Source organism: Neoarius graeffei, chromosome 20 (genome assembly GCF_027579695.1).
Source record: "Neoarius graeffei isolate fNeoGra1 chromosome 20, fNeoGra1.pri, whole genome shotgun sequence".
In the NCBI taxonomy this organism is placed as follows: Eukaryota; Metazoa; Chordata; class Actinopteri; order Siluriformes; family Ariidae; genus Neoarius; species Neoarius graeffei.
The window spans coordinates 4,486,728-4,510,399 of NC_083588.1; the positions used below are offsets into that span (position 1 = coordinate 4,486,728).

Consider the following 23,672-nt stretch of genomic DNA (forward strand, 5'->3'; position numbering starts at 1 on the left):
AAAGATAAAATAGATGATATATATATATATATATTTTGCTTCCAAATGTCTCAGTTACTTTTAATGCACGAAATAGTGTGCAAAATTTATTTATTTTATTTTTATTTATTAATATGCTGCTGTGATCTGAGCCCTCAAACAGTGTTTCGTTGTATAGTAATGTGCAATGACAATAAAGAATCAATCAATCAATATCATTTTTATTTTCACCTTTCTAGTGCCCTTGGAGAGACTGTGTGTGTTTTATTATTTTGTAGATAAACTAGAGATAAAATAAAAGTTATTTTGAATTCAGCCAATTGTTTGGGTTTTTTTGTTTAAACTTTACTTGGACAGGCATCAGTTCACAAAAGCTATAAATATCGAAAAAATGAATAAGGATGTTAGAAATACAATCTGTAAACAAATTTAAAAATTAATAAATTAAAATTACAAAAATGTGACATTCATGACAACTTTTCATAATTTCGTCGTAAGTTTTTTAGCCTTTTTGTAATTCGCTAATATAAAAGTATTAATTAGTGAGGTCAAATATTCGAAAAAAACATTAAAACATAAATTCTGGATATGAATTGCGAAAAATTTACACAAACTTCCTGTATCGGTTGTATAATCCGGATGTGACGTATATTTTACGAGTCATATTCGGTCCGCGCATTTCTGTGAAGTTTCTAAATAGACCCATTTTTAAGCGCTGGGACGTCTTCATATTTATTTTTTATTTCTAAAGAGTATTTCAAGCCCGAAACACGATGTATGACCAAGATGAAGGTGTGTTTTGAACAATATATTGATATTGTTTGTGGTTTTTCGGTATTTTATAACGAAACACCAGCTATAATGCGTTAACACAGTATTTTTCTTCACTTGCTAACAATATAGCGCTTTTTTTCCCAACTGTTTCAGTACAAGCCCCGCCTCCTATCCGATGATTGGCTAGCCTTGATCGAAATCCTGCGTGACAATGGGGTAATAATTTCACTGTCCAATCGGTGGCCAATTAAGTGCAAGTCTAGCCAATCATCATTAAGGAGGCGGGGTCTGTCAGAATACAGGTGCTGACTGGAAAATAATGCGAGCTAGCCCGTAAATTGCGTTGAGCGAAATTAGCATCAATGTTTATTGAACTAGTTGTAAGTTTGTGCAATTTATAGACATGAAAACTTATTTTCAACATGTGGTTTTGTTTCTTTTTGCATTTCACTTCCCTCTATTGTCTTGCTATTCGTTCGCATTGAGTGGAATATTAATAACTGTCCTGTTGTGGATTGCTGTGCAGTAGGTAGAGTGTGAAATCATGGCATGTGGAGGATATTTAGTGCACTTTATAGTGAAAAAAGAGTCATTCAGGACACAGGCTTTTTGTTTAGTTTGACATTTTTTCCCCATCATGTGATCAGAAAAAAGCCTTCCTTCTTATTCTGTGCTGCTGTTTTTCTTTTTATTATCTGATATCTACAGATATCCAGTATGATGAGGATGATGATGAGATCACTCCTGATCTGTGGCAGGAAGCCTGTTGGATTGTTATCAGGTCATTTTTCCGAGCTCAGATTTCCTTTGACTTTGATAATTCGGGTATCGAGTGTCACATCGATCTTGTACCTGATCACTCTGTCAAAGTGTCCTGACTAATGTGTCTGGTTTTTTTAAAACCCCCAGTTCCTACTTTGATGAGAAAGGTTTGGTGCGCCAACAGCTGGACTCTTTCGACGAGTTCATTCAGATGTCCGTCCAGAGGATTGTGGAGGACGCGCCACCCATCGACCTGCAAGCTGAGGCCCAGCACACGACCGGAGAGGTGGAGGAACCGGTGAGCTATCTCGGTCTCTCTTAAACACATGCGTGCTTTTTTTGTTCTGTTTTCTTTGCGCTGAATAAATCTGCGTTTTCTCTCTGCAGCCTCGGTACCTGCTGAAGTTCGAGCAGATCTATCTGTCCAAGCCGACGCACTGGGAGCGAGACGGCGCTCCGTCACCAATGATGCCCAACGAAGCACGACTCCGAAACCTCACGTCAGTGTAGCTGTGTGACTTCGTGACTCATTGGCTCATTTTCAGCATTTTATCTCTAACCCTGATTAACATCGTGTGTGTTTAGGTACTCGGCTCCTTTGTACGTCGACATCACCAAGACCATCATAAAGGAGGGAGAGGAGCAGCAGCAGACGCAGCACCAGAAAACCTTCATCGGCAAAATTCCCATCATGCTCCGCTCCACCTACTGCCTGCTGAGCGGCCTGACGGATCGTGACCTGTGTGAGCTCAACGAGTGTCCTCTCGACCCGGGCGGCTACTTCATCATCAACGGCTCCGAGAAGGTCAGGGAGGTTTCACTGGTGGAGGAAACGTCACGCTTGGACACCTAGACGGTGTGTCTTTGATTCTGAGAAAGTGTGCTTGGTGTGTGTGTGTTTTCCAGGTGCTGATTGCTCAGGAGAAAATGGCCACGAATACAGTATACGTGTTCGCCAAGAAGGATTCGAAGTACGCATACACAGCCGAGTGCAGGTCCTGTCTGGAGAACTCCTCCAGACCCACCAGCACCATCTGGGTCAGCATGATGGCCAGAGGAGGACAGGTAACATCATCATTTCATAGGATTTAACACAATGCCCTTCTGGTCTTGGTGTCATTCTACTTCCTGTTTGGTTTTTCAGGGAGTGAAGAAGAGCGCGATCGGGCAGAGGATCGTCTCCACCTTGCCATACATCAGACAGGAAGTTCCCATCATCATTGTATTCCGAGCGCTGGGCTTCGTCTCCGACAGAGACATCCTGGAGCACATCATCTACGACTTCGATGATCCCGAGATGATGGAAATGGTACAACTTGCACCTGAGAGCTTAGATCTTAGGCTACGTTCACACTGCAGGCTGAAGTGACTCAAATCCGATCTTTTCGCCCATATGTGACCTGTATCCGATCTTTTATTGACAATATGAACGACACAGATCCGATTTTTTCAAATCCGACCCAGGCCGTTTGGATATGTGGTCCTAATTCCGATTCCTATCCGCTCTTTTCATATGCGACTTCAGTCTGAACCACCAGGTCGCATTCATCCGACTTACACGTCATCAACAAGCCACAAATGTCACTATTCTGCGCTGAAGTAGGCGGCGGGTCTCTCAGAAAAAGTTACAACAACATGGCGCATAATCACGGGCGCAGATAGAGGGTGGGACTCGTCCCACCCAGATTTAAATTCACCTCGCTCGGTCCCCCCCACTTATAGGGAGGAAAAAACGTCTATGCTGTCTTTCTTTGCATAAGGCAAACCTCACGGAAAAATCAAAAGACTAATTACCATTCGGTTTATTGAGGTGCACAGCAGTGTATACATAGTTGCAACAACTCACATAAAACAAAGACTGATATTCGGTTGGTTGAGCTGCACAGACTGCGCAGGTTGCGAGCTCGAGCTTGGTTGCTATGGTTACTAACAACAAGTTTGACAGGCATATCGGGGTTGGGGTTGGTTTGCTGGCAGCTTTGTCCCCCCCAGTTTTTTGTCCCTCCCAGTTCAAAAAACGTATCTGCGCCCCTGCGCATGACATCAATGCGAGGGACGCTTCGGGCTGTGAAGGTTCTGAATCTTCTCAATGGAAGGACGCAGAGGTTAGGGAGCTGATTTCCATTTGGGGGGATGCAGCTATTCAAGCTAGATTGGATGGAACCGCAACCGGACGGTTTTACTTCCGTAAACACTGGCCATGCTCACTGCGTGTGACGTCGTCGTATCCTGCAATGCGCATGCGGAACACTTTTAGGTCGCTTTTCGTTCATACTGAGGATCACATACAAGTCGCATATATTTGTTAATGTGAACGACCTCACAAAAAAATCGGATTTCACAAAAAAATCGGAATTGAGCATTAAGCCTTGCAGTGTGAACGTAGCGTTAGATTCTGAGGAGGGTTTACACGTCGATATTAAATGCCAGTATATTGCACTTGAATTGTGACACTTGGAATAATTAAGATCACGCTGGATCTGCAGCGAGTGAAGTGTTGAATCTGTAAGGAGGAAAACTGTGGCACGGGTGAGAGACAAGTTCGTTCCTCGTTCCAGCTGTGATGCAGTCATTCCCTCATCAGCCTTCTGTTTTTCTTTAAAAGGTGAAGCCATCTCTGGACGAGGCATTCGTGATCCAGGAGCAGAACGTGGCTCTGAACTTCATCGGCTCCAGAGGAGCCAAACCCGGAGTCACGAAAGAGAGGAGGATAAAATACGCCAAAGAGGTTTTGCAGAAAGAGGTGCTGCCTCACGTCGGCGTGTCTGACTTCTGCGAGACCAAGAAGGCGTACTTTTTAGGGTGAGATTTCTGAATTTAAAAAGAAATATATATTTATATATTATATCCTGTTGTTCTTCAATCAACTTGAGTTATAAGCGAGGGAGAACATGACTGACTGGTTATCTTGTCAGATTTAATCATTAACGGTGAGTTTATAGCGATGAATGAAGACGGAGAATAAACACATTTGAATAATTAGTATTGTGCAATGCGATTGTTATTCTTTAGGTTTATTACTATTATTCTGTCAGATTTTTGGACCGCTTCTTCTCACGCAGTTTTCGAGATGGAGACCCCAAACTAACTTTAAACCGGGGGGTATGATCAGGAACAGTGTGCTGATATCCAGCTTTTGGACCGATGCACCCGTTCTCTCATTTTTGTTATTTTCCTGTCATTTTTTTCATCATAGAAAATGAATGCAGCTCGTGTTGCAAGTCCTCCTGCTTGGACATGCTTCATCAGAGATGCACCAAACTTCATGCGATACCTCAGGCCATTATTAAAAAATGTTCTGTTTCCGGTCCACCGGCCGGGTGAGTGCCGTTTGTGCGGTTGAAATTTTTTTTTTTTAAAGCCGGTTTTTCGACTTTTTTTTCGGGTTCGTAAATCTAAAATCGAACTTGGCATTTCCGCATTCCCAGGGCTTTCCACTAAGGCTCATACTAGCCAGCCATGACAGACAAGTAGCCAGCCGGGCGGAGTAAACACAAAATAAACTCCTGTGCACGCAGTTCCCAGGATTAAATGTATTTTCCACAGACCATTTATTTATTCACTTTACTCAAATACAAAGTAAAATGGCAGTAAATCTTCCTTCTTTTCTTGCGTATTGCATCATGAGGCGTTCCTGGCTTGTAAATCTCTTATTTTCGGTGCATGACACATTCACGCAGCTGAGCATGCTATGAATTAACAACGACAACGGTCTGCAGTGGGGCTACACAATTACACACTCAGCCAACATTTCTCCATTTGTGTATGAAAATACACTCCAACCACTCAGTTTGGTTTCATTTACAACCAATGGTGTCTTTTGATGCCAGTACGTAATTGAACGAGAGAAGACTGGTTTACCGGAGACAAAATAAGCGTCATCTCTGCTTCTGTTCCCTCCGACACACTACTGCCTCCGCCGAGTGCGCGCGCACTCTGAACTGATTCAGCTCTGTGCATGCGTCATGCGGCACAAAAAAATGGCAGCCACCATGAAGGAAGGAGATCCGGAGTTTTCAAACATTTGCTTAAGTGTGAAATCGCAAAATGGTATTCTAGCGAACAACAAAATAGTAAAGATTCAGAAAAACAAATCATTCAGTGATCATTTTAATAGTGTAATTTCATCCGAACTAGGCCTAACGCTCGATTTAGAACTACAAAAAGTCCGTGTGTCGGACATTTTAAGTACCTTTGTAAAAGTTTTGCAAATGTTGCAGTCAGCATTTAAAATGCTAACTTAGTTTTTGTACAAGTTTCAGTTGATTAAACTGTCATTTTATTAAATGTGTCTGCTTTTGTAATAAAAAAGTACTGAAAGAAAAAGCAAACACAGCATTGCGATTTCTTATCCAGCCATAAAAAAAAAAATCCCTCCCTCCCGACTGAAAATTTTTTTTTTTTTGCTCACCCGGTGGACAGGAAACGGATTTTTTTTTAAGGATGGCCTCAGGCCAGCTCCCCCAACACGTACATCCGATCGGTTTTGACCCATACTTGTCTTTTCCTTTCTTTTCACTTTCATTCATTTGAATGGAGTTCTGTTCAGTAACACTTGACCAGACATCCACCAAACTTCATATGGGACCTCAGGCCAACTCACCAATCACACACAGGATCCCACACACACAATGTTAACGGTCTGCTGCATCTTGCGCAATACACCCCGTTCTCTTTCGGGATTGCACTTTCTAGGTATTATTAATAATCATACAGTCTTGCTTGAATACACTGGCTTTTGTTCAGTTCGAAGATTCGAACTCCCAACCTTGTGGACACGAAATGCTTCAAAAGATGAAACAGTTCTTCTTTTTCTCGTTCAGTTATATGGTGCACAGGCTCCTGCTGGCGGCTCTGGGCAGAAGAGAGCTGGACGACCGAGATCATTACGGAAACAAGAGGCTGGATCTGGCCGGGCCGCTCCTGGCGTTCCTCTTCCGAGGGTGAGAACATGAGATCTCTGTCTGTCTTCTCATCTTGCTTTCTTACTCTACTCGGTCATTAAATCACACGCTGTCCCAAACGCACCATGACAGAATGTTCAAGAACCTGCTGAAGGAGATCAGGATCTATGCTCAGAAGTTCATCGACCGAGGCAAAGACTTCAACCTGGAGCTGGCCATCAAAACGCGCATCATCTCAGACGGCCTCAAGTACTCGCTGGCCACGGGGAACTGGGGTGATGTCAAAAAAGCCCATCAGGCTCGAGCTGGAGTGTCTCAGGTGATCATCACGACACGAATCCATCAACGTGTAATAGGCGTATCGTTAACGATGGGGATTTTTAAATCTGATTTGAAATTGTGTCATGAGCCTCAAGCTTTATTTATTTATTTACTTATTTATTTTTGTAGTTAATTTTTGGAAATGAGTTTCATATTTTTGCTCTCTTTCTTTTTTTCAATCATTTTATTTGGGACAATTTTGGAGTGTTTCACCACCAGAGTGTTAGAATCTCAATCTTAATGTTATTGTAGGTTATAAATTAATAATTAACAATTAATATTTTAACTCAAAAATAACATTTATAAATTAAATAAATATTTATAAAGAAGTTAATGAATTCTTTTAACCACTAGTGTTAGAATCTCTATCTTATTAAAGGAGAACTGAAGGCAAGTTTATCAGAATTCTATTTATCTCAATTTATTAAATATACGAATGCATTTTTGATCGCTATTTTGTCGCCGCTATAGCAAGTTCTGAGTGTTTTTGAAATATGCTCTGTAATATATCAGTCCATATGTCAAAGCAATGGCCGTAAACGAGATTCGCTGAGACCTGTGCGAGACATCGTAGGACGGAAGTAAAACGTACAGCGGAAATCAAAGTGACCGACATCTGCCGACGTTGTCAAAAGACGTGCGCGCCCTCTTTCGAATGCTGACGTAATCAAGCCGGAAGTTTTGTTTGTTTTGATAGCAATCAGGAAAGTTTGAAAAAAGTAGGCAGTAATCGTCATTTAAACTTGTTTTTGTGCAATATTTCGTTTGGAAAACAGTTTTCAAAATGGCGGCACTGACACCTGGCTGACACTTCTTCACGTTTCGAAGTCTCGCACAAGTCTCGTTAAGATCACGCGGATAAGCGACGCTTGCCGTGGACCAAACGAACTAAATTCAACATGGCGAAAAACCGAATAGGCCGATAAGTCTAATATTTAATTGTGATTAGTTGCCAATATGAGTCGCGATATAAGGTTACTAAAACCCAAAACGTAATTGAATAACACGTTAATTAAGAAATAAAGCAAGTTTAAAAATGACTTCAGTTCTCCTTTAAATATTATTGTCGATTATAAATGAGTTAATTAATGTTAATGAAAAATAAATTAATGAATCGTTGATTTTTTTGTTTGTTTGTTTTTAAACATATGTTTATTGACATGTTGAGTTAGCTATACAGAGTGTACATTAACATACAACACGAACTTCAACAACCCCACCCATCAAGCATCTCCTCCATCAAGGTCCACAGAAAGAAAGAAACAGGAAAAATAAATTAACAAATGGAAAATAAGATAAAGTAAGAATACATAGAGCCATAAAATCAAACAGTGCAACGCCACTAAAAAAAAAAAAAGAATGCACAGACAACAGAGTGACAGCACCCAGACGATTACAGAGCCAGCGTAGAGCAATAAAATTCAAGGGCACAGTTAGGGCTGAACGATTTAAAAAAAAAAAAAAAAATTTGAATTGCGATTTTTCTGGCAGATATTGTGATTTCAATTTCAAACACGATTTTTTTTCCTTTAAATCGAGTTTCGGTGCAAATTAATTAATACAATTAATTCCATAAAGCTAATGCAAGAATGAAAACTGAGGTCAACAGATTTCAAATGTAGGCCTGTTTATTAACATTGAGTGCCTGAGGAACAAGTTATAATAACTAAAAATAAAAAGAGAGCCATCTTTCTTAAGTAAACTTTTGCTGCTTTTACTTTTCCCATCTACAACATATCAGACATAAAAAAAGGTTGATCAATGGCTCAGCAGCATCAAAATATTGCACTTTTGTAAAAGAATGTACATAAGCATTATAAATCATAACTAGAGCCAACAATTCCCTTGTGGGAAATTGTGAGAGTGATGCAGTGCGCGCAGCAGTCGCTATTGTAGGAGCTGCACTGTACTGTGTGAATGTATGATTTGCCATGAGGCTACAAGCCTGTGTGTCTCTGAGAGGGAGCAGCCCCGCCCTCCTGTGTGCGTGTGTGTGAGAGAGCGAGCAGCCCCTCCCCCACCCGTGCGCTGCGAGCAGAGACACAGAGAGGCTGTGACACAGAGTGATAGCTGACACAGAGTGTTTTTACACCATGCTGGGGCAATACGCAGAGCATACGTGTGAAATTATTGACGAAACAAAACATGGGTCAGTTTAGGAGCACTAAGAAAAACCGCGGCTTTGACGATCCCAAAATCGTGTTGTCTGAGATCGCGATTTTCGGTCGAAAACGATAGATCGTTCAGCCCTAGGCACAGTGCAGAGCCGCACTTTCAAGAAAATGCCCCAGATTTCAGAGAATTCACAAAGCCTATGTTTAATACTATAAGTTAGCTTCTTTATGATTTAATATTTGAATTAATATCAAATTAATTTATAAATTAATAAAAATATGACTAGTAAATTGATAAATGTTAATAAATAATGTTATTACTATTATGGTGATAAATGCTTTATTATTAAGGATTATTAACGGGGGGGCAATATGATAAATATCTGAAATAGTCCTGCATTTTTAGAAAAAAGAAGAATCAAGTGTTTTTATTCTATGAGTGCTGGTGATATGACAGAAGGATCACATCATGAATCTTGAAGGGAGTTTTATGATACGCAACATGTATCACAATCTCTAGGTTTGCAAAAAAAAATTCCCTTTATTTTAACTTGCTTCACATTTTATTTCAAGTCTACAAAAGTACATTTGCATTTAATTTTGACATTAAATCTCCATTTTTATTTCTTTTCAAATCCAAAAAAAAAAAAAAAAATATATATATATATATATTTCGGATAATATTTTAAGCAGCTTCCGGTCATGTTGTATTTATTTCAAACAAAATCATGGAATAAAAATATATTAGGACATGTCAGAAAAGCTTATTGTGACATGATCATGTGGAGACAAAACTCATGATGGAATTTATCACAATATATCGTGTCGTCTCATTGCCCAGTCCGAGCTCGAGTGATATTGGGACCGTCAGGAACTTGGACGTGTCTTGTCAGGTTTACAGTTGAAGTTTCTCGACTGACTGTCCCTTGCGCTTTCACAATCCAGGTGTTGAACAGACTGACGTTCGCCTCGACGCTTTCTCACCTTCGCCGCGTGAACTCGCCCATCGGCCGAGACGGCAAGCTGGCAAAGCCGAGGCAGCTCCATAACACCCTGTGGGGGATGGTGTGTCCTGCCGAAACGCCCGAGGTATTAAATTCTTCGGAAAAACAGAACGGAAGGCAGAAATCTGAGACGTCACGTGAACATCACGGACGGGACCGAGAGGTTTGAGATTCCCTAAAGTGTGTGTTTGTATGTGGAAATATCCAGGGCCATGCTGTAGGTCTGGTGAAGAACTTGGCGCTGATGGCGTACATCTCCGTGGGTTCTCAGCCGTCCCCCATCCTGGAGTTCTTGGAAGAGTGGAGCATGGAGAACCTGGAGGAGATCTCACCTGCTGCGATTGCAGAGTCAGAGAAAAGCCTTGATCTGACATGATGTTGATTTAAAATAAGCAGCGGGAGTGTGATGGTGGCATTGTGTGGCTGATGTTTGATGATTGATTTTGTCTCTTTCGTCCAGCGCGACAAAGATCTTTGTGAACGGCTGCTGGGTGGGAATCCACAAAGACCCCGAGCAGCTGATGAACACTCTGAGGAAGCTCAGGAGGCAGATGGACATCATTGTGTCTGAGGTAAAAGACGGACAATTTGGAGCTTGAACATCTCGGAAAAGCGACCGAGCCTCACAAGGTTCATCTATTCAGGTGTCGATGATCCGCGATATCCGAGAGCGAGAGATCCGGATTTACACGGACGCCGGGCGGATCTGTCGGCCGCTGCTCATCGTGGAGAAGCAGAAGCTCTTGCTGAAGAGACGCCACATCGATCAGCTCAAAGAGCGAGAGTACAATAACTACAGGTACGCAGACGTCTGTGGTGGAACTTTGTAATGTAATTTTGGGACGAGAACATGGTTCGATTTGAGACGCGTTCTGATGGTGGTGGATTTATTAAGTTCCCGTGTGTGTGTAGCTGGCAGGACCTGGTGGCGAGCGGTGTAGTGGAGTACATCGATACTCTGGAGGAGGAGACGGTGATGTTGGCGATGACCCCAGATGACCTCCAGGAGAAGGGCGTGGCCTACTGTTCCACCTACACACACTGTGAGATCCATCCGTCCATGATCCTGGGAGTGTGTGCCTCCATCATTCCTTTCCCTGATCACAATCAGGTACACACCTGCACAAACACACACCAACTTACTTCACTGTAGTGACGTGAGAGTAACCTGTGTGTGTGTGTGTGTCCAGTCTCCCAGGAACACGTACCAGTCTGCTATGGGGAAGCAGGCTATGGGTGTGTACATCACCAACTTCCACGTGCGGATGGACACTCTGGCTCATGTGCTGTATTACCCACAGAAGCCTCTGGTCACGACGCGCTCCATGGAGTACCTGCGCTTCAGAGAGCTGCCAGCAGGTGACGCCACACCCTCATCCCATGTTGTTTCAGATTGACGCTTTAATGAAAATATCGTGTCAGACTACTTTGTGTCACTTTGTTTCACGTGTTTGGGCTTTTTTATTGTTTCTCTTACCGTAAGTGTATCAGCTTAATCAGGAACTCTTCCTTTAACACGTCACGTTGAAGTCTGTTTTTGACGAGTTCTGATCAGATTCGTCCCCGATTTTTCACATCACAAATCTATTCGTAGTCACATGGCAACATGATCGTCTCCGAGGAAAGCGCTGTCTACAGCCTTCTACATACACTACCTCACACACACCCAAACTCAGCGAATGTTACTGTGATTGACAGACAGCAAGAGAGAGGGACAGAGACAGACAGACAGAGAGGGTGAGAGAGAGACAGACAGCGAGAAAGACAGAGGTGGGGAGAGAGACAGACAGCAAGAGATGGAGAGAGGGACAGACAGAGGGGGGATGGAGACCGAGAGAGAGAGCCAGACAGCGAGAAAGACAGAAGCGGGGAGAGAGACAGACAAGAAGAGATACAGAGAGAGAGACAGACAGACAGACAGACAGATAGTGAGAAAGACAGAGGGAGAGAGACACACACACAGAGAGACAGACAGAAAGGGGGAGATGGAGACAGAGAGAACGAGAAAGACAGAGGCGGGGAGAGAGGCAGCAAGAGAGAGATGGACACAGTGAGAAAGACAGGGAGACGACGGGGGAGAGGCAGGCAGCGAGAGAGAGACGGGGGAGAGGCAGGCAGCGAGAGAGAGACGGGGGAGAGGCAGGCAGCGAGAGGGAGACGGGGGAGAGGCAGGCAGCGAGAGAGAGACGGGGGAGAGGCAGGCAGCGAGAGAGAGACGGGGGAGAGGCAGGCAGCGAGAGGGAGACGGGGGAGAGGCAGGCAGCGAGAGGGAGACGGGGGAGAGGCAGGCAGCGAGAGGGAGACGGGGGAGAGGCAGGCAGCGAGAGGGAGACGGGGGAGAGGCAGGCAGCGAGAGGGAGACGGGGGAGAGGCAGGCAGCGAGAGGGAGACGGGGGAGAGGCAGGCAGCGAGAGGGAGACGGGGGAGAGGCAGGCAGCGAGGGATGGAGACGGGGGAGAGGCAGGCAGCGAGGGATGGAGACGGGGGAGAGGCAGGCAGCGAGGGATGGAGACGGGGGAGAGGCAGGCAGCGAGGGATGGAGACGGGGGAGAGGCAGGCAGCGAGGGATGGAGACGGGGGAGAGGCAGGCAGCGAGGGATGGAGACGGGGGAGAGGCAGGCAGCGAGGGATGGAGACGGGGGAGAGGCAGGCAGCGAGGGATGGAGACGGGGGAGAGGCAGGCAGCGAGGGATGGAGACGGGGGAGAGGCAGGCAGCGAGGGATGGAGACGGGGGAGAGGCAGGCAGCGAGGGATGGAGACGGGGGAGAGGCAGGCAGCGAGGGATGGAGACGGGGGAGAGGCAGGCAGCGAGGGATGGAGACGGGGGAGAGGCAGGCAGCGAGGGATGGAGACGGGGGAGAGGCAGGCAGCGAGGGATGGAGACGGGGGAGAGGCAGGCAGCGAGGGATGGAGACGGGGGAGAGGCAGGCAGCGAGGGATGGAGACGGGGGAGAGGCAGGCAGCGAGGGATGGAGACGGGGGAGAGGCAGGCAGCGAGGGATGGAGACGGGGGAGAGGCAGGCAGCGAGGGATGGAGACGGGGGAGAGGCAGGCAGCGAGGGATGGAGACGGGGGAGAGGCAGGCAGCGAGGGATGGAGACGGGGGAGAGGCAGGCAGCGAGGGATGGAGACGGGGGAGAGGCAGGCAGCGAGGGATGGAGACGGGGGAGAGGCAGGCAGCGAGGGATGGAGACGGGGGAGAGGCAGGCAGCGAGGGATGGAGACGGGGGAGAGGCAGGCAGCGAGGGATGGAGACGGGGGAGAGGCAGGCAGCGAGGGATGGAGACGGGGGAGAGGCAGGCAGCGAGGGATGGAGACGGGGGAGAGGCAGGCAGCGAGGGATGGAGACGGGGGAGAGGCAGGCAGCGAGGGATGGAGACGGGGGAGAGGCAGGCAGCGAGGGATGGAGACGGGGGAGAGGCAGGCAGCGAGGGATGGAGACGGGGGAGAGGCAGGCAGCGAGGGATGGAGACGGGGGAGAGGCAGGCAGCGAGGGATGGAGACGGGGGAGAGGCAGGCAGCGAGGGATGGAGACGGGGGAGAGGCAGGCAGCGAGGGATGGAGACGGGGGAGAGGCAGGCAGCGAGGGATGGAGACGGGGGAGAGGCAGGCAGCGAGGGATGGAGACGGGGGAGAGGCAGGCAGCGAGGGATGGAGACGGGGGAGAGGCAGGCAGCGAGGGATGGAGACGGGGGAGAGGCAGGCAGCGAGGGATGGAGACGGGGGAGAGGCAGGCAGCGAGGGATGGAGACGGGGGAGAGGCAGGCAGCGAGGGATGGAGACGGGGGAGAGGCAGGCAGCGAGGGATGGAGACGGGGGAGAGGCAGGCAGCGAGGGATGGAGACGGGGGAGAGGCAGGCAGCGAGGGATGGAGACGGGGGAGAGGCAGGCAGCGAGGGATGGAGACGGGGGAGAGGCAGGCAGCGAGGGATGGAGACGGGGGAGAGGCAGGCAGCGAGGGATGGAGACGGGGGAGAGGCAGGCAGCGAGGGATGGAGACGGGGGAGAGGCAGGCAGCGAGGGATGGAGACGGGGGAGAGGCAGGCAGCGAGGGATGGAGACGGGGGAGAGGCAGGCAGCGAGGGATGGAGACGGGGGAGAGGCAGGCAGCGAGGGATGGAGACGGGGGAGAGGCAGGCAGCGAGGGATGGAGACGGGGGAGAGGCAGGCAGCGAGGGATGGAGACGGGGGAGAGGCAGGCAGCGAGGGATGGAGACGGGGGAGAGGCAGGCAGCGAGGGATGGAGACGGGGGAGAGGCAGGCAGCGAGGGATGGAGACAGACATAGAGAGAGAGACAGACAGTGAGAAAGACAGGGATACAGAGAGAGAGTCACAGACAGCAAGAGATGGAGACAGACATAGAGAGAGAGACAGACAGTGAGAAAGACAGGGATACAGAGAGAGAGTCACAGACAGCAAGAGATGGAGACAGACATAGAGAGAGAGACAGACAGTGAGAAAGACAGGGATACAGAGAGAGAGTCACAGACAGCAAGAGATGGAGACAGACATAGAGAGAGAGACAGACAGTGAGAAAGACAGGGATACAGAGAGAGAGTCACAGACATAGAGAGACAGACAGTGAGAAAGACAGGGATACAGAGAGAGAGTCACAGACAGCAAGAGATGGAGACAGACATAGAGAGAGAGACAGACAGTGAGAAAGACAGGGATACAGAGAGAGAGTCACAGACAGCAAGAGATGGAGACAGACATAGAGAGAGAGACAGACAGTGAGAAAGACAGGGATACAGAGAGAGAGTCACAGACAGCAAGAGATGGAGACAGACATAGAGAGAGAGACAGACAGTGAGAAAGACAGGGATACAGAGAGAGAGTCACAGACAGCAAGAGATGGAGACAGACATAGAGAGAGAGACAGACAGTGAGAAAGACAGGGATACAGAGAGAGAGTCACAGACATAGAGAGAGAGACAGACAGTGAGAAAGACAGGGATACAGAGAGAGAGTCACAGACAGCAAGAGATGGAGACAGACATAGAGAGAGAGACAGACAGTGAGAAAGACAGGGATACAGAGAGAGAGACAGACAGTGAGAAAGACAGGGATACAGAGAGAGAGTCACAGACAGCAAGAGATGGAGACAGACATAGAGAGAGAGACAGACAGTGAGAAAGACGGATACAGAGAGAGAGTCACAGACAGCAAGAGATGGAGACAGACATAGAGAGAGAGACAGACAGTGAGAAAGACAGGGATACAGAGAGAGAGTCACAGACAGCAAGAGATGGAGACAGACATAGAGAGAGAGACAGACAGTGAGAAAGACAGGGATACAGAGAGAGAGTCACAGACATAGAGAGACAGACAGTGAGAAAGACAGGGATACAGAGAGAGAGTCACAGACAGCAAGAGATGGAGACAGACATAGAGAGAGAGACAGACAGTGAGAAAGACAGGGATACAGAGAGAGAGTCACAGACAGCAAGAGATGGAGACAGACATAGAGAGAGAGACAGACAGTGAGAAAGACAGGGATACAGAGAGAGAGTCACAGACATAGAGAGAGAGACAGACAGTGAGAAAGACAGGGATACAGAGAGAGAGTCACAGACAGCAAGAGATGGAGACAGACATAGAGAGAGAGACAGACAGTGAGAAAGACAGGGATACAGAGAGAGAGTCACAGACAGCAAGAGATGGAGACAGACATAGAGAGAGAGACAGACAGTGAGAAAGACAGGGATACAGAGAGAGAGTCACAGACAGCAAGAGATGGAGACAGACATAGAGAGAGAGACAGACAGTGAGAAAGACAGGGATACAGAGAGAGAGTCACAGACAGCAAGAGATGGAGACAGACATAGAGAGAGAGACAGACAGTGAGAAAGACAGGGATACAGAGAGAGAGTCACAGACAGCAAGAGATGGAGACAGACATAGAGAGAGAGACAGACAGTGAGAAAGACAGGGATACAGAGAGAGAGTCACAGACAGCAAGAGATGGAGACAGACATAGAGAGAGAGACAGACAGTGAGAAAGACAGGGATACAGAGAGAGAGTCACAGACAGCAAGAGATGGAGACAGACATAGAGAGAGAGACAGACAGTGAGAAAGACGGATACAGAGAGAGAGTCACAGACAGCAAGAGATGGAGACAGACATAGAGAGAGAGACAGACAGTGAGAAAGACGGATACAGAGAGAGAGTCACAGACAGCAAGAGATGGAGACAGACATAGAGAGAGAGACAGACAGTGAGAAAGACGGATACAGAGAGAGAGTCACAGACAGCAAGAGATGGAGACATAGAGAGAGAGAGACAGACAGTGAGAAAGACAGGGATACAGAGAGAGAGTCACAGACAGCAAGAGATGGAGACAGACATAGAGAGAGAGACAGACAGTGAGAAAGACGGATACAGAGAGAGAGTCACAGAGCAAGAGATGGAGACAGACATAGAGAGAGAGACAGACAGTGAGAAAGACGGATACAGAGAGAGAGTCACAGACAGCAAGAGATGGAGACATAGAGAGACAGACAGTGAGAAAGACAGGGATACAGAGAGAGAGTCACAGACAGCAAGAGATGGAGACAGACATAGAGAGAGAGACAGACAGTGAGAAAGACGGATACAGAGAGAGAGTCACAGACAGCAAGAGATGGAGACATAGAGAGAGAGAGACAGACAGTGAGAAAGACGGATACAGAGAGAGAGTCACAGACAGCAAGAGATGGAGACATAGACAGAGAGAGAGACAGACAGTGAGAAAGACAGGGATACAGAGAGAGAGTCACAGACAGCAAGAGATGGAGACATAGACAGAGAGAGAGAGACAGACAGTGAGAAAGACAGGGATACAGAGAGAGAGTCACAGACAGCAAGAGATGGAGACATAGACCTAGAGAGAGAGACAGACAGTGAGAAAGACAGGGATACAGAGAGAGAGTCACAGACGGCAAGAGATGGAGACAGAGAGAGAGAGACAGACAGTGAGAAAGACGGATACAGAGAGAGAGTCACAGACAGCAAGAGATGGAGACATAGAGAGAGAGAGACAGACAGTGAGAAAGACAGGGATACAGAGAGAGTCACAGACAGCAAGAGATGGAGACATAGAGAGAGAGAGACAGACAGTGAGAAAGACGGATACAGAGAGAGAGTCACAGACAGCAAGAGATGGAGACATAGACAGAGAGAGAGACAGACAGTGAGAAAGACAGGGATACAGAGAGAGAGTCACAGACAGCAAGAGACGGAGACATAGACAGAGAGAGAGACAGACAGTGAGAAAGACAGGGATACAGAGAGAGAGTCACAGACAGCAAGAGACGGAGACATAGAGAGAGAGACAGACAGTGAGAAAGACAGGGATACAGAGAGAGAGTCACAGACAGCAAGAGACGGAGACATAGAGAGAGAGACAGACAGTGAGAAAGACAGGGATACAGAGAGAGAGTCACAGACAGCAAGAGATGGAGACATAGACAGAGAGAGAGAGACAGACAGTGAGAAAGACGGATACAGAGAGAGAGTCACAGACAGCAAGAGATGGAGACATAGACATAGAGAGAGAGACAGACAGTGAGAAAGACAGGGATACAGAGAGAGAGTCACAGACAGCAAGAGATGGAGACATAGACATAGAGAGAGAGACAGACAGTGAGAAAGACAGGGATACAGAGAGAGAGTCACAGACAGCAAGAGATGGAGACATAGAGAGAGAGACAGTGAGAAAGACAGGGATACAGAGAGAGAGTCACAGACAGCAAGAGATGGAGACATAGAGAGAGAGACAGACAGTGAGAAAGACAGGGATACAGAGAGAGAGTCACAGACAGCAAGAGATGGAGACATAGAGAGAGAGACAGACAGTGAGAAAGACGGATACAGAGAGAGAGTCACAGACAGCAAGAGATGGAGACATAGAGAGAGAGACAGACAGTGAGAAAGACGGATACAGAGAGAGAGTCACAGACAGCAAGAGATGGAGACATAGAGAGAGAGACAGACAGTGAGAAAGACAGGGATACAGAGAGAGAGTCACAGACAGCAAGAGATGGAGACATAGAGAGAGAGACAGACAGTGAGAAAGACGGATACAGAGAGAGAGTCACAGACAGCAAGAGATGGAGACATAGAGAGAGAGACAGACAGTGAGAAAGACGGATACAGAGAGAGAGTCACAGACAGCAAGAGATGGAGACATAGAGAGAGAGACAGACAGTGAGAAAGACGGATACAGAGAGAGAGTCACAGACAGCAAGAGATGGAGGCATAGAGAGAGAGACAGACAGTGAGAAAGACAGGGATACAGAGAGAGAGTCACAGACAGCAAGAGATGGAGACATAGAGAGACAGACAGTGAGAAAGACAGGGATACAGAGAGAGAGTCACAGACAGCAAGAGATGGAGACATAGACATAGAGAGAGAGACAGACAGTGAGAAAGACGGATACAGAGAGAGAGTCACAGACAGCAAGAGATGGAGACATAGACATAGAGAGAGACAGACAGTGAGAAAGACAGGGATACAGAGAGAGAGTCACAGACAGCAAGAGATGGAGACATAGACATAGAGAGACAGACAGTGAGAAAGACAGGGATACAGAGAGAGAGTCACAGACAGCAAGAGATGGAGACATAGACATAGAGAGACAGACAGTGAGAAAGACGGATACAGAGAGAGAGTCACAGACAGCAAGAGATGGAGACATAGACATAGAGAGAGAGACAGACAGTGAGAAATACAGGGATACAGAGAGAGAGTCACAGACAGCAAGAGATGGAGACAGACATAGAGAGAGAGACAGACAGTGAGAAAGACAGGGATACAGAGAGAGAGTCACAGACAGCAAGAGATGGAGACATAGAGAGAGAGACAGACAGTGAGAAAGACAGGGATACAGAGAGAGAGTCACAGACAGCAAGAGATGGAGACATAGAGAGAGAGACAGACAGTGAGAAAGACGGATACAGAGAGAGAGTCACAGACAGCAAGAGATGGAGACATAGAGAGAGAGACAGACAGTGAGAAAGACGGATACAGAGAGAGAGTCACAGACAGCAAGAGATGGAGACATAGACATAGAGAGAGAGACAGACAGTGAGAAAGACAGGGATACAGAGAGAGAGTCACAGACAGCAAGAGATGGAGACATAGAGAGAGAGACAGACAGTGAGAAAGACGGATACAGAGAGAGAGTCACAGACAGCAAGAGATGGAGACATAGAGAGAGAGACAGACAGTGAGAAAGACGGATACAGAGAGAGAGTCACAGACAGCAAGAGATGGAGACATAGAGAGAGAGACAGACAGTGAGAAAGACAGGGATACAGAGAGAGAGTCACAGACAGCAAGAGATGGAGACATAGAGAGAGAGACAGACAGTGAGAAAGACAGGGATACAGAGAGAGAGTCACAGACAGCAAGAGATGGAGACATAGAGAGAGAGAGACAGACAGTGAGAAAGACGGATACAGAGAGAGAGTCACAGACAGCAAGAGATGGAGACATAGAGAGAGAGACAGACAGTGAGAAAGACGGATACAGAGAGAGAGTCACAGACAGCAAGAGATGGAGACATAGAGAGAGAGACAGACAGTGAGAAAGACAGGGATACAGAGAGAGAGTCACAGACAGCAAGAGATGGAGACATAGAGAGAGAGACAGACAGTGAGAAAGACAGGGATACAGAGAGAGAGTCACAGACAGCAAGAGATGGAGACATAGAGAGAGAGAGACAGACAGTGAGAAAGACGGATACAGAGAGAGAGTCACAGACAGCAAGAGATGGAGACATAGAGAGAGACAGACAGTGAGAAAGACGGATACAGAGAGAGAGTCACAGACAGCAAGAGATGGAGACATAGAGAGAGAGACAGACAGTGAGAAAGACAGGGATACAGAGAGAGAGTCACAGACAGCAAGAGATGGAGACATAGAGAGAGAGACAGACAGTGAGAAAGACAGGGATACAGAGAGAGAGTCACAGACAGCAAGAGATGGAGACATAGAGAGAGAGAGACAGACAGTGAGAAAGACGGATACAGAGAGAGAGTCACAGACAGCAAGAGATGGAGACATAGAGAGAGAGACAGACAGTGAGAAAGACAGGGATACAGAGAGAGAGTCACAGACAGCAAGAGATGGAGACATAGACATAGAGAGACAGACAGTGAGAAAGACAGGGATACAGAGAGAGAGTCACAGACAGCAAGAGATGGAGACATAGACATAGAGAGACAGACAGTGAGAAAGACAGGGATACAGAGAGAGAGTCACAGACAGCAAGAGATGGAGACATAGACATAGAGAGAGAGACAGACAGTGAGAAATACAGGGATACAGAGAGAGAGTCACAGACAGCAAGAGATGGAGACAGACATAGAGAGACAGACAGTGAGAAAGACAGGGATACAGAGAGAGAGTCACAGACAGCAAGAGATGGAGACATAGACAGAGAGAGAGACAGACAGTGAGAAAGACAGGGATACAGAGAGAGAGTCACAGACAGCAAGAGATGGAGACATAGAGAGAGAGACAGACAGTGAGAAAGACGGATACAGAGAGAGAGTCACAGACAGCAAGAGATGGAGACATAGAGAGAGAGACAGACAGTGAGAAAGACGGATACAGAGAGAGAGTCACAGACAGCAAGAGATGGAGACATAGAGAGAGAGACAGACAGTGAGAAAGACAGGGATACAGAGAGAGAGTCACAGACAGCAAGAGATGGAGACATAGAGAGAGAGACAGACAGTGAGAAAGACAGGGATACAGAGAGAGAGTCACAGACAGCAAGAGATGGAGACATAGAGAGAGAGACAGACAGTGAGAAAGACAGGGATTCAGAGAGAGAGTCACAGACAGCAAGAGATGGAGACATAGAGAGAGAGACAGACAGTGAGAAATACAGGGATACAGAGAGAGAGTCACAGACAGCAAGAGATGGAGACATAGACATAGAGAGACAGACAGTGAGAAAGACAGGGATACAGAGAGAGAGTCACAGACAGCAAGAGATGGAGACAGAGAGAGAGGGAGGGAAAGAGACAGACAGATGGAGAGGGGGAGACAGACACAGACACTAAGAAGGACAGGGAGAGAGAGACAGCAAGAGATGGAGACAGATGGAGAGGGGGGGAGACAGCAAGAGAGAGCGACAGCGAGACAGACAGACGGGGAGAGAGAGACACAGAGAGAGAGAGACTGTGTGTGTGTGTGTGTGTGTGTGTGTGTGTGTGTGTGTGTGTCCCTCCCACCCAGAGAACATGTACCGTTTTCCCTTTCAGGTATCAATTCTATCGTGGCCATTGCATCCTACACGGGCTACAATCAGGAGGACTCCATCATCATGAACCGTTCTGCAGTGGACCGAGGCTTCTTCAGGTCCCTCTTTATTCTTTTCCTTTGAACTTTTCACACGAGAGAGCCAAAGTCACTGCTTTAGGAGTCTGTGTGAAACCACGTTTATTATAACCATCAACCTGCTTCATTCAGGCCACTAAAACTCCGTCTGCGTGTGAGTAAACGAGTGTGTTCTGTTTTTAGGTCCGTGTTCTATCGCTCCTATAAAGAGCAGGAGTCAAAGAAAGGCTTCGACCAGGAGGAGATTTTTGAGAAACCTAAACGTGAAGAGTGTCAGGGTGAGTCACGGAATAATAATATTTTAGATTTTAATATGTCATTATGATAAAAACGTGTTTGTGAAGACAGTCGAGGCATATGATGCCAGAACGTGGGGAAAATTTTCCTGAGAATGGTGAAAAACATCGGCATATGAACTCTCCGTCTCTCTCAGGAATGCGTCATGCCATCTACGAGAAGCTGGACGACGACGGCCTGATTGCGCCTGGCGTGCGCGTGTCCGGCGAGGACGTGATTATCGGAAAGACGGTCACTCTACCGGAAAACGACGACGAGCTCGAAAGCACGAACCGGCGCTACACGAAGAGAGACTGCAGCACGTTCCTGCGCACCAGCGAAACTGGCATCGTCGACCAGGTCATGGTCACGCTCAACCAGGAGGGATACAAGTTCTGCAAGATCCGGGTGGGTGCAGCCTTCCCGCTGGTGATCCCGAAAACAAATCACAGATGCGAAGATGTGATCGTTTTATCTGTTGGTGTGTGTTGTTTTTTTCCGCAGGTGCGCTCGGTTCGAATCCCTCAGATCGGAGACAAGTTCGCCAGTCGACACGGACAGAAGGGAACCTGTGGGATTCAGTACAGGCAGGAGGTGATGACGTCGTGTCCCTTAATGTTGATTTATTTGTTTATTGAACGAATGAGACTGAGTAGGTTGCGTTCACGCTTGTGTGCAGGACATGCCGTTCACATGTGAAGGAATTACGCCAGACATCATCATCAACCCCCACGCTATCCCTTCCAGAATGACAGTCGGTCACTTGATCGAGTGTCTCCAAGGGAAGGTATACGCACGTTCTCTCACACAACAGTGAATAATGTGTTCGATGTGTATTTGTTCACCGGAGATGACTGAAACGTATTTGACACCAAGGTTTCTGCGAATAAAGGGGAGATCGGTGACGCCACGCCGTTCAACGATGCCGTGAACGTGCAGAAAGTGTCCAACCTGCTGTCTGAATACGGTTACCACCTCAGAGGAAACGAGGTAAGACATGTTACTGCAGCAAAGTGACATGCGTGCCTTTTATTTATTTTTTTTTGGGTCACTTGGATTCACATGCCATGCTGACTGTCCTCTGTCGGGTCCTGTAGGTGCTCTATAACGGCTTCACAGGTCGTAAGCTGACCTCTCAGATCTTCCTCGGCCCCACTTACTACCAGCGCCTCAAACACATGGTGGACGATAAGATCCACTCGAGGGCACGAGGTCCCGTCCAGATCCTCAACAGGCAGCCGATGGAGGGCAGATCGCGGTGAGACGTCAACTCCGATATTAGGATCGGAATTACATTATTAAATCTCAAGGACGGTGCATGATTAGAAGCGTATACTCTTGTGACTGAAAAAATAGCGTCCCGATTTGTTTGGTGCGTTTGTCGTACAGAGACGGAGGTCTGCGTTTCGGAGAGATGGAGCGAGATTGTCAGATCGCTCACGGTGCAGCTCAGTTCCTCAGGGAGCGGCTGTTCGAGGCGTCCGATCCCTACCAGGTGCACGTGTGTAACCTGTGCGGTCTCATGGCCATCGCCAACACGCGCACGCACACGTACGAGTGCAGGGGCTGCCGCAACAAGACTCAGGTACGAGCTCTTAGACTTCATACACATTCGATTCTCATATTTCTGTTCCTCAGCAGTCGTATCACCTCTCGTCTCCGTCTTTCAGATCTCGCTGGTGCGGCTGCCGTACGCCTGCAAGCTTCTCTTCCAGGAGCTCATGTCGATGAGCATCGCCCCACGCATGATGACCACCTGAACACCGCACCACTCAAATCACAGGAAACGGGAAAACCCAGGCTCGGGTTCTTTTCCCGTCAGAACTGCAGCGCGTTCCACCAAGGCTTGAGATTCTGTTCGTAATTTTGTCGTTAGTGTTTTGATTGTGTTTTTGTAAAATTTGGAATGAAATAAAGCTCTGTTTGTGTGTTTTTTGTTGCGCGTTAATTTGTTTTCCTGTGCAAGCATGTTGCAGCGATATAAGGGAAAGAAATCTTGTTTGGAATCCGATAAACATCCCAAGCATGGGCGATTGCTCTAAGACAACGAGGGAGGCTCATCCTCCTCTAAAAATGACGAACATCGTGTAGGATGAATTGCGCTAGGCTTATGTTATAGCCGACCTTATAACATTGCTATTTCAGATCCAGAATCATAGAAATATATGTGCTCAACCCAACTACAGTGCGAAATCATTCCAT

The 23,672-nt window shown here is 47.2% G+C and overlaps 1 protein-coding gene across 1 annotated transcript; it reads left to right on the forward strand.

The window, feature by feature from the left end:
* Positions 1 to 648: 648 nt before the first annotated feature.
* On the forward strand, positions 649 to 23,402 carry polr2b (RNA polymerase II subunit B). The gene is made up of 25 exons (XM_060901147.1): positions 649 to 771; positions 1,462 to 1,534; positions 1,663 to 1,813; positions 1,903 to 2,015; positions 2,101 to 2,320; positions 2,422 to 2,580; positions 2,660 to 2,824; positions 4,121 to 4,317; positions 6,339 to 6,458; positions 6,552 to 6,738; positions 9,800 to 9,943; positions 10,067 to 10,206; positions 10,319 to 10,430; positions 10,503 to 10,657; positions 10,771 to 10,969; positions 11,049 to 11,217; positions 21,119 to 21,215; positions 21,378 to 21,472; positions 21,628 to 21,878; positions 21,975 to 22,064; positions 22,150 to 22,257; positions 22,347 to 22,460; positions 22,568 to 22,728; positions 22,860 to 23,055; positions 23,141 to 23,402. The coding sequence occupies exons 1-25, from the start codon at positions 753 to 755 to the stop codon at positions 23,228 to 23,230; spliced, it is 3,525 nt and encodes a 1,174-aa protein (XP_060757130.1). The 5' UTR covers positions 649 to 752; the 3' UTR covers positions 23,231 to 23,402.
* The last annotated feature ends 270 nt before the right edge of the window (positions 23,403 to 23,672 follow it).

What these genes read in the sequence shown, in the direction of transcription:
- polr2b (XM_060901147.1), top strand. An exon ending in CTTTCCCTGATCACAATCAG is followed by an intron (nt 10,970 to 11,048) that starts GTACACACCTGC and finishes GTGTGTGTCCAG; the next exon opens with TCTCCCAGGAACACGTACCA. An exon ending in ACCACCTCAGAGGAAACGAG is followed by an intron (nt 22,461 to 22,567) that starts GTAAGACATGTT and finishes CGGGTCCTGTAG; the next exon opens with GTGCTCTATAACGGCTTCAC.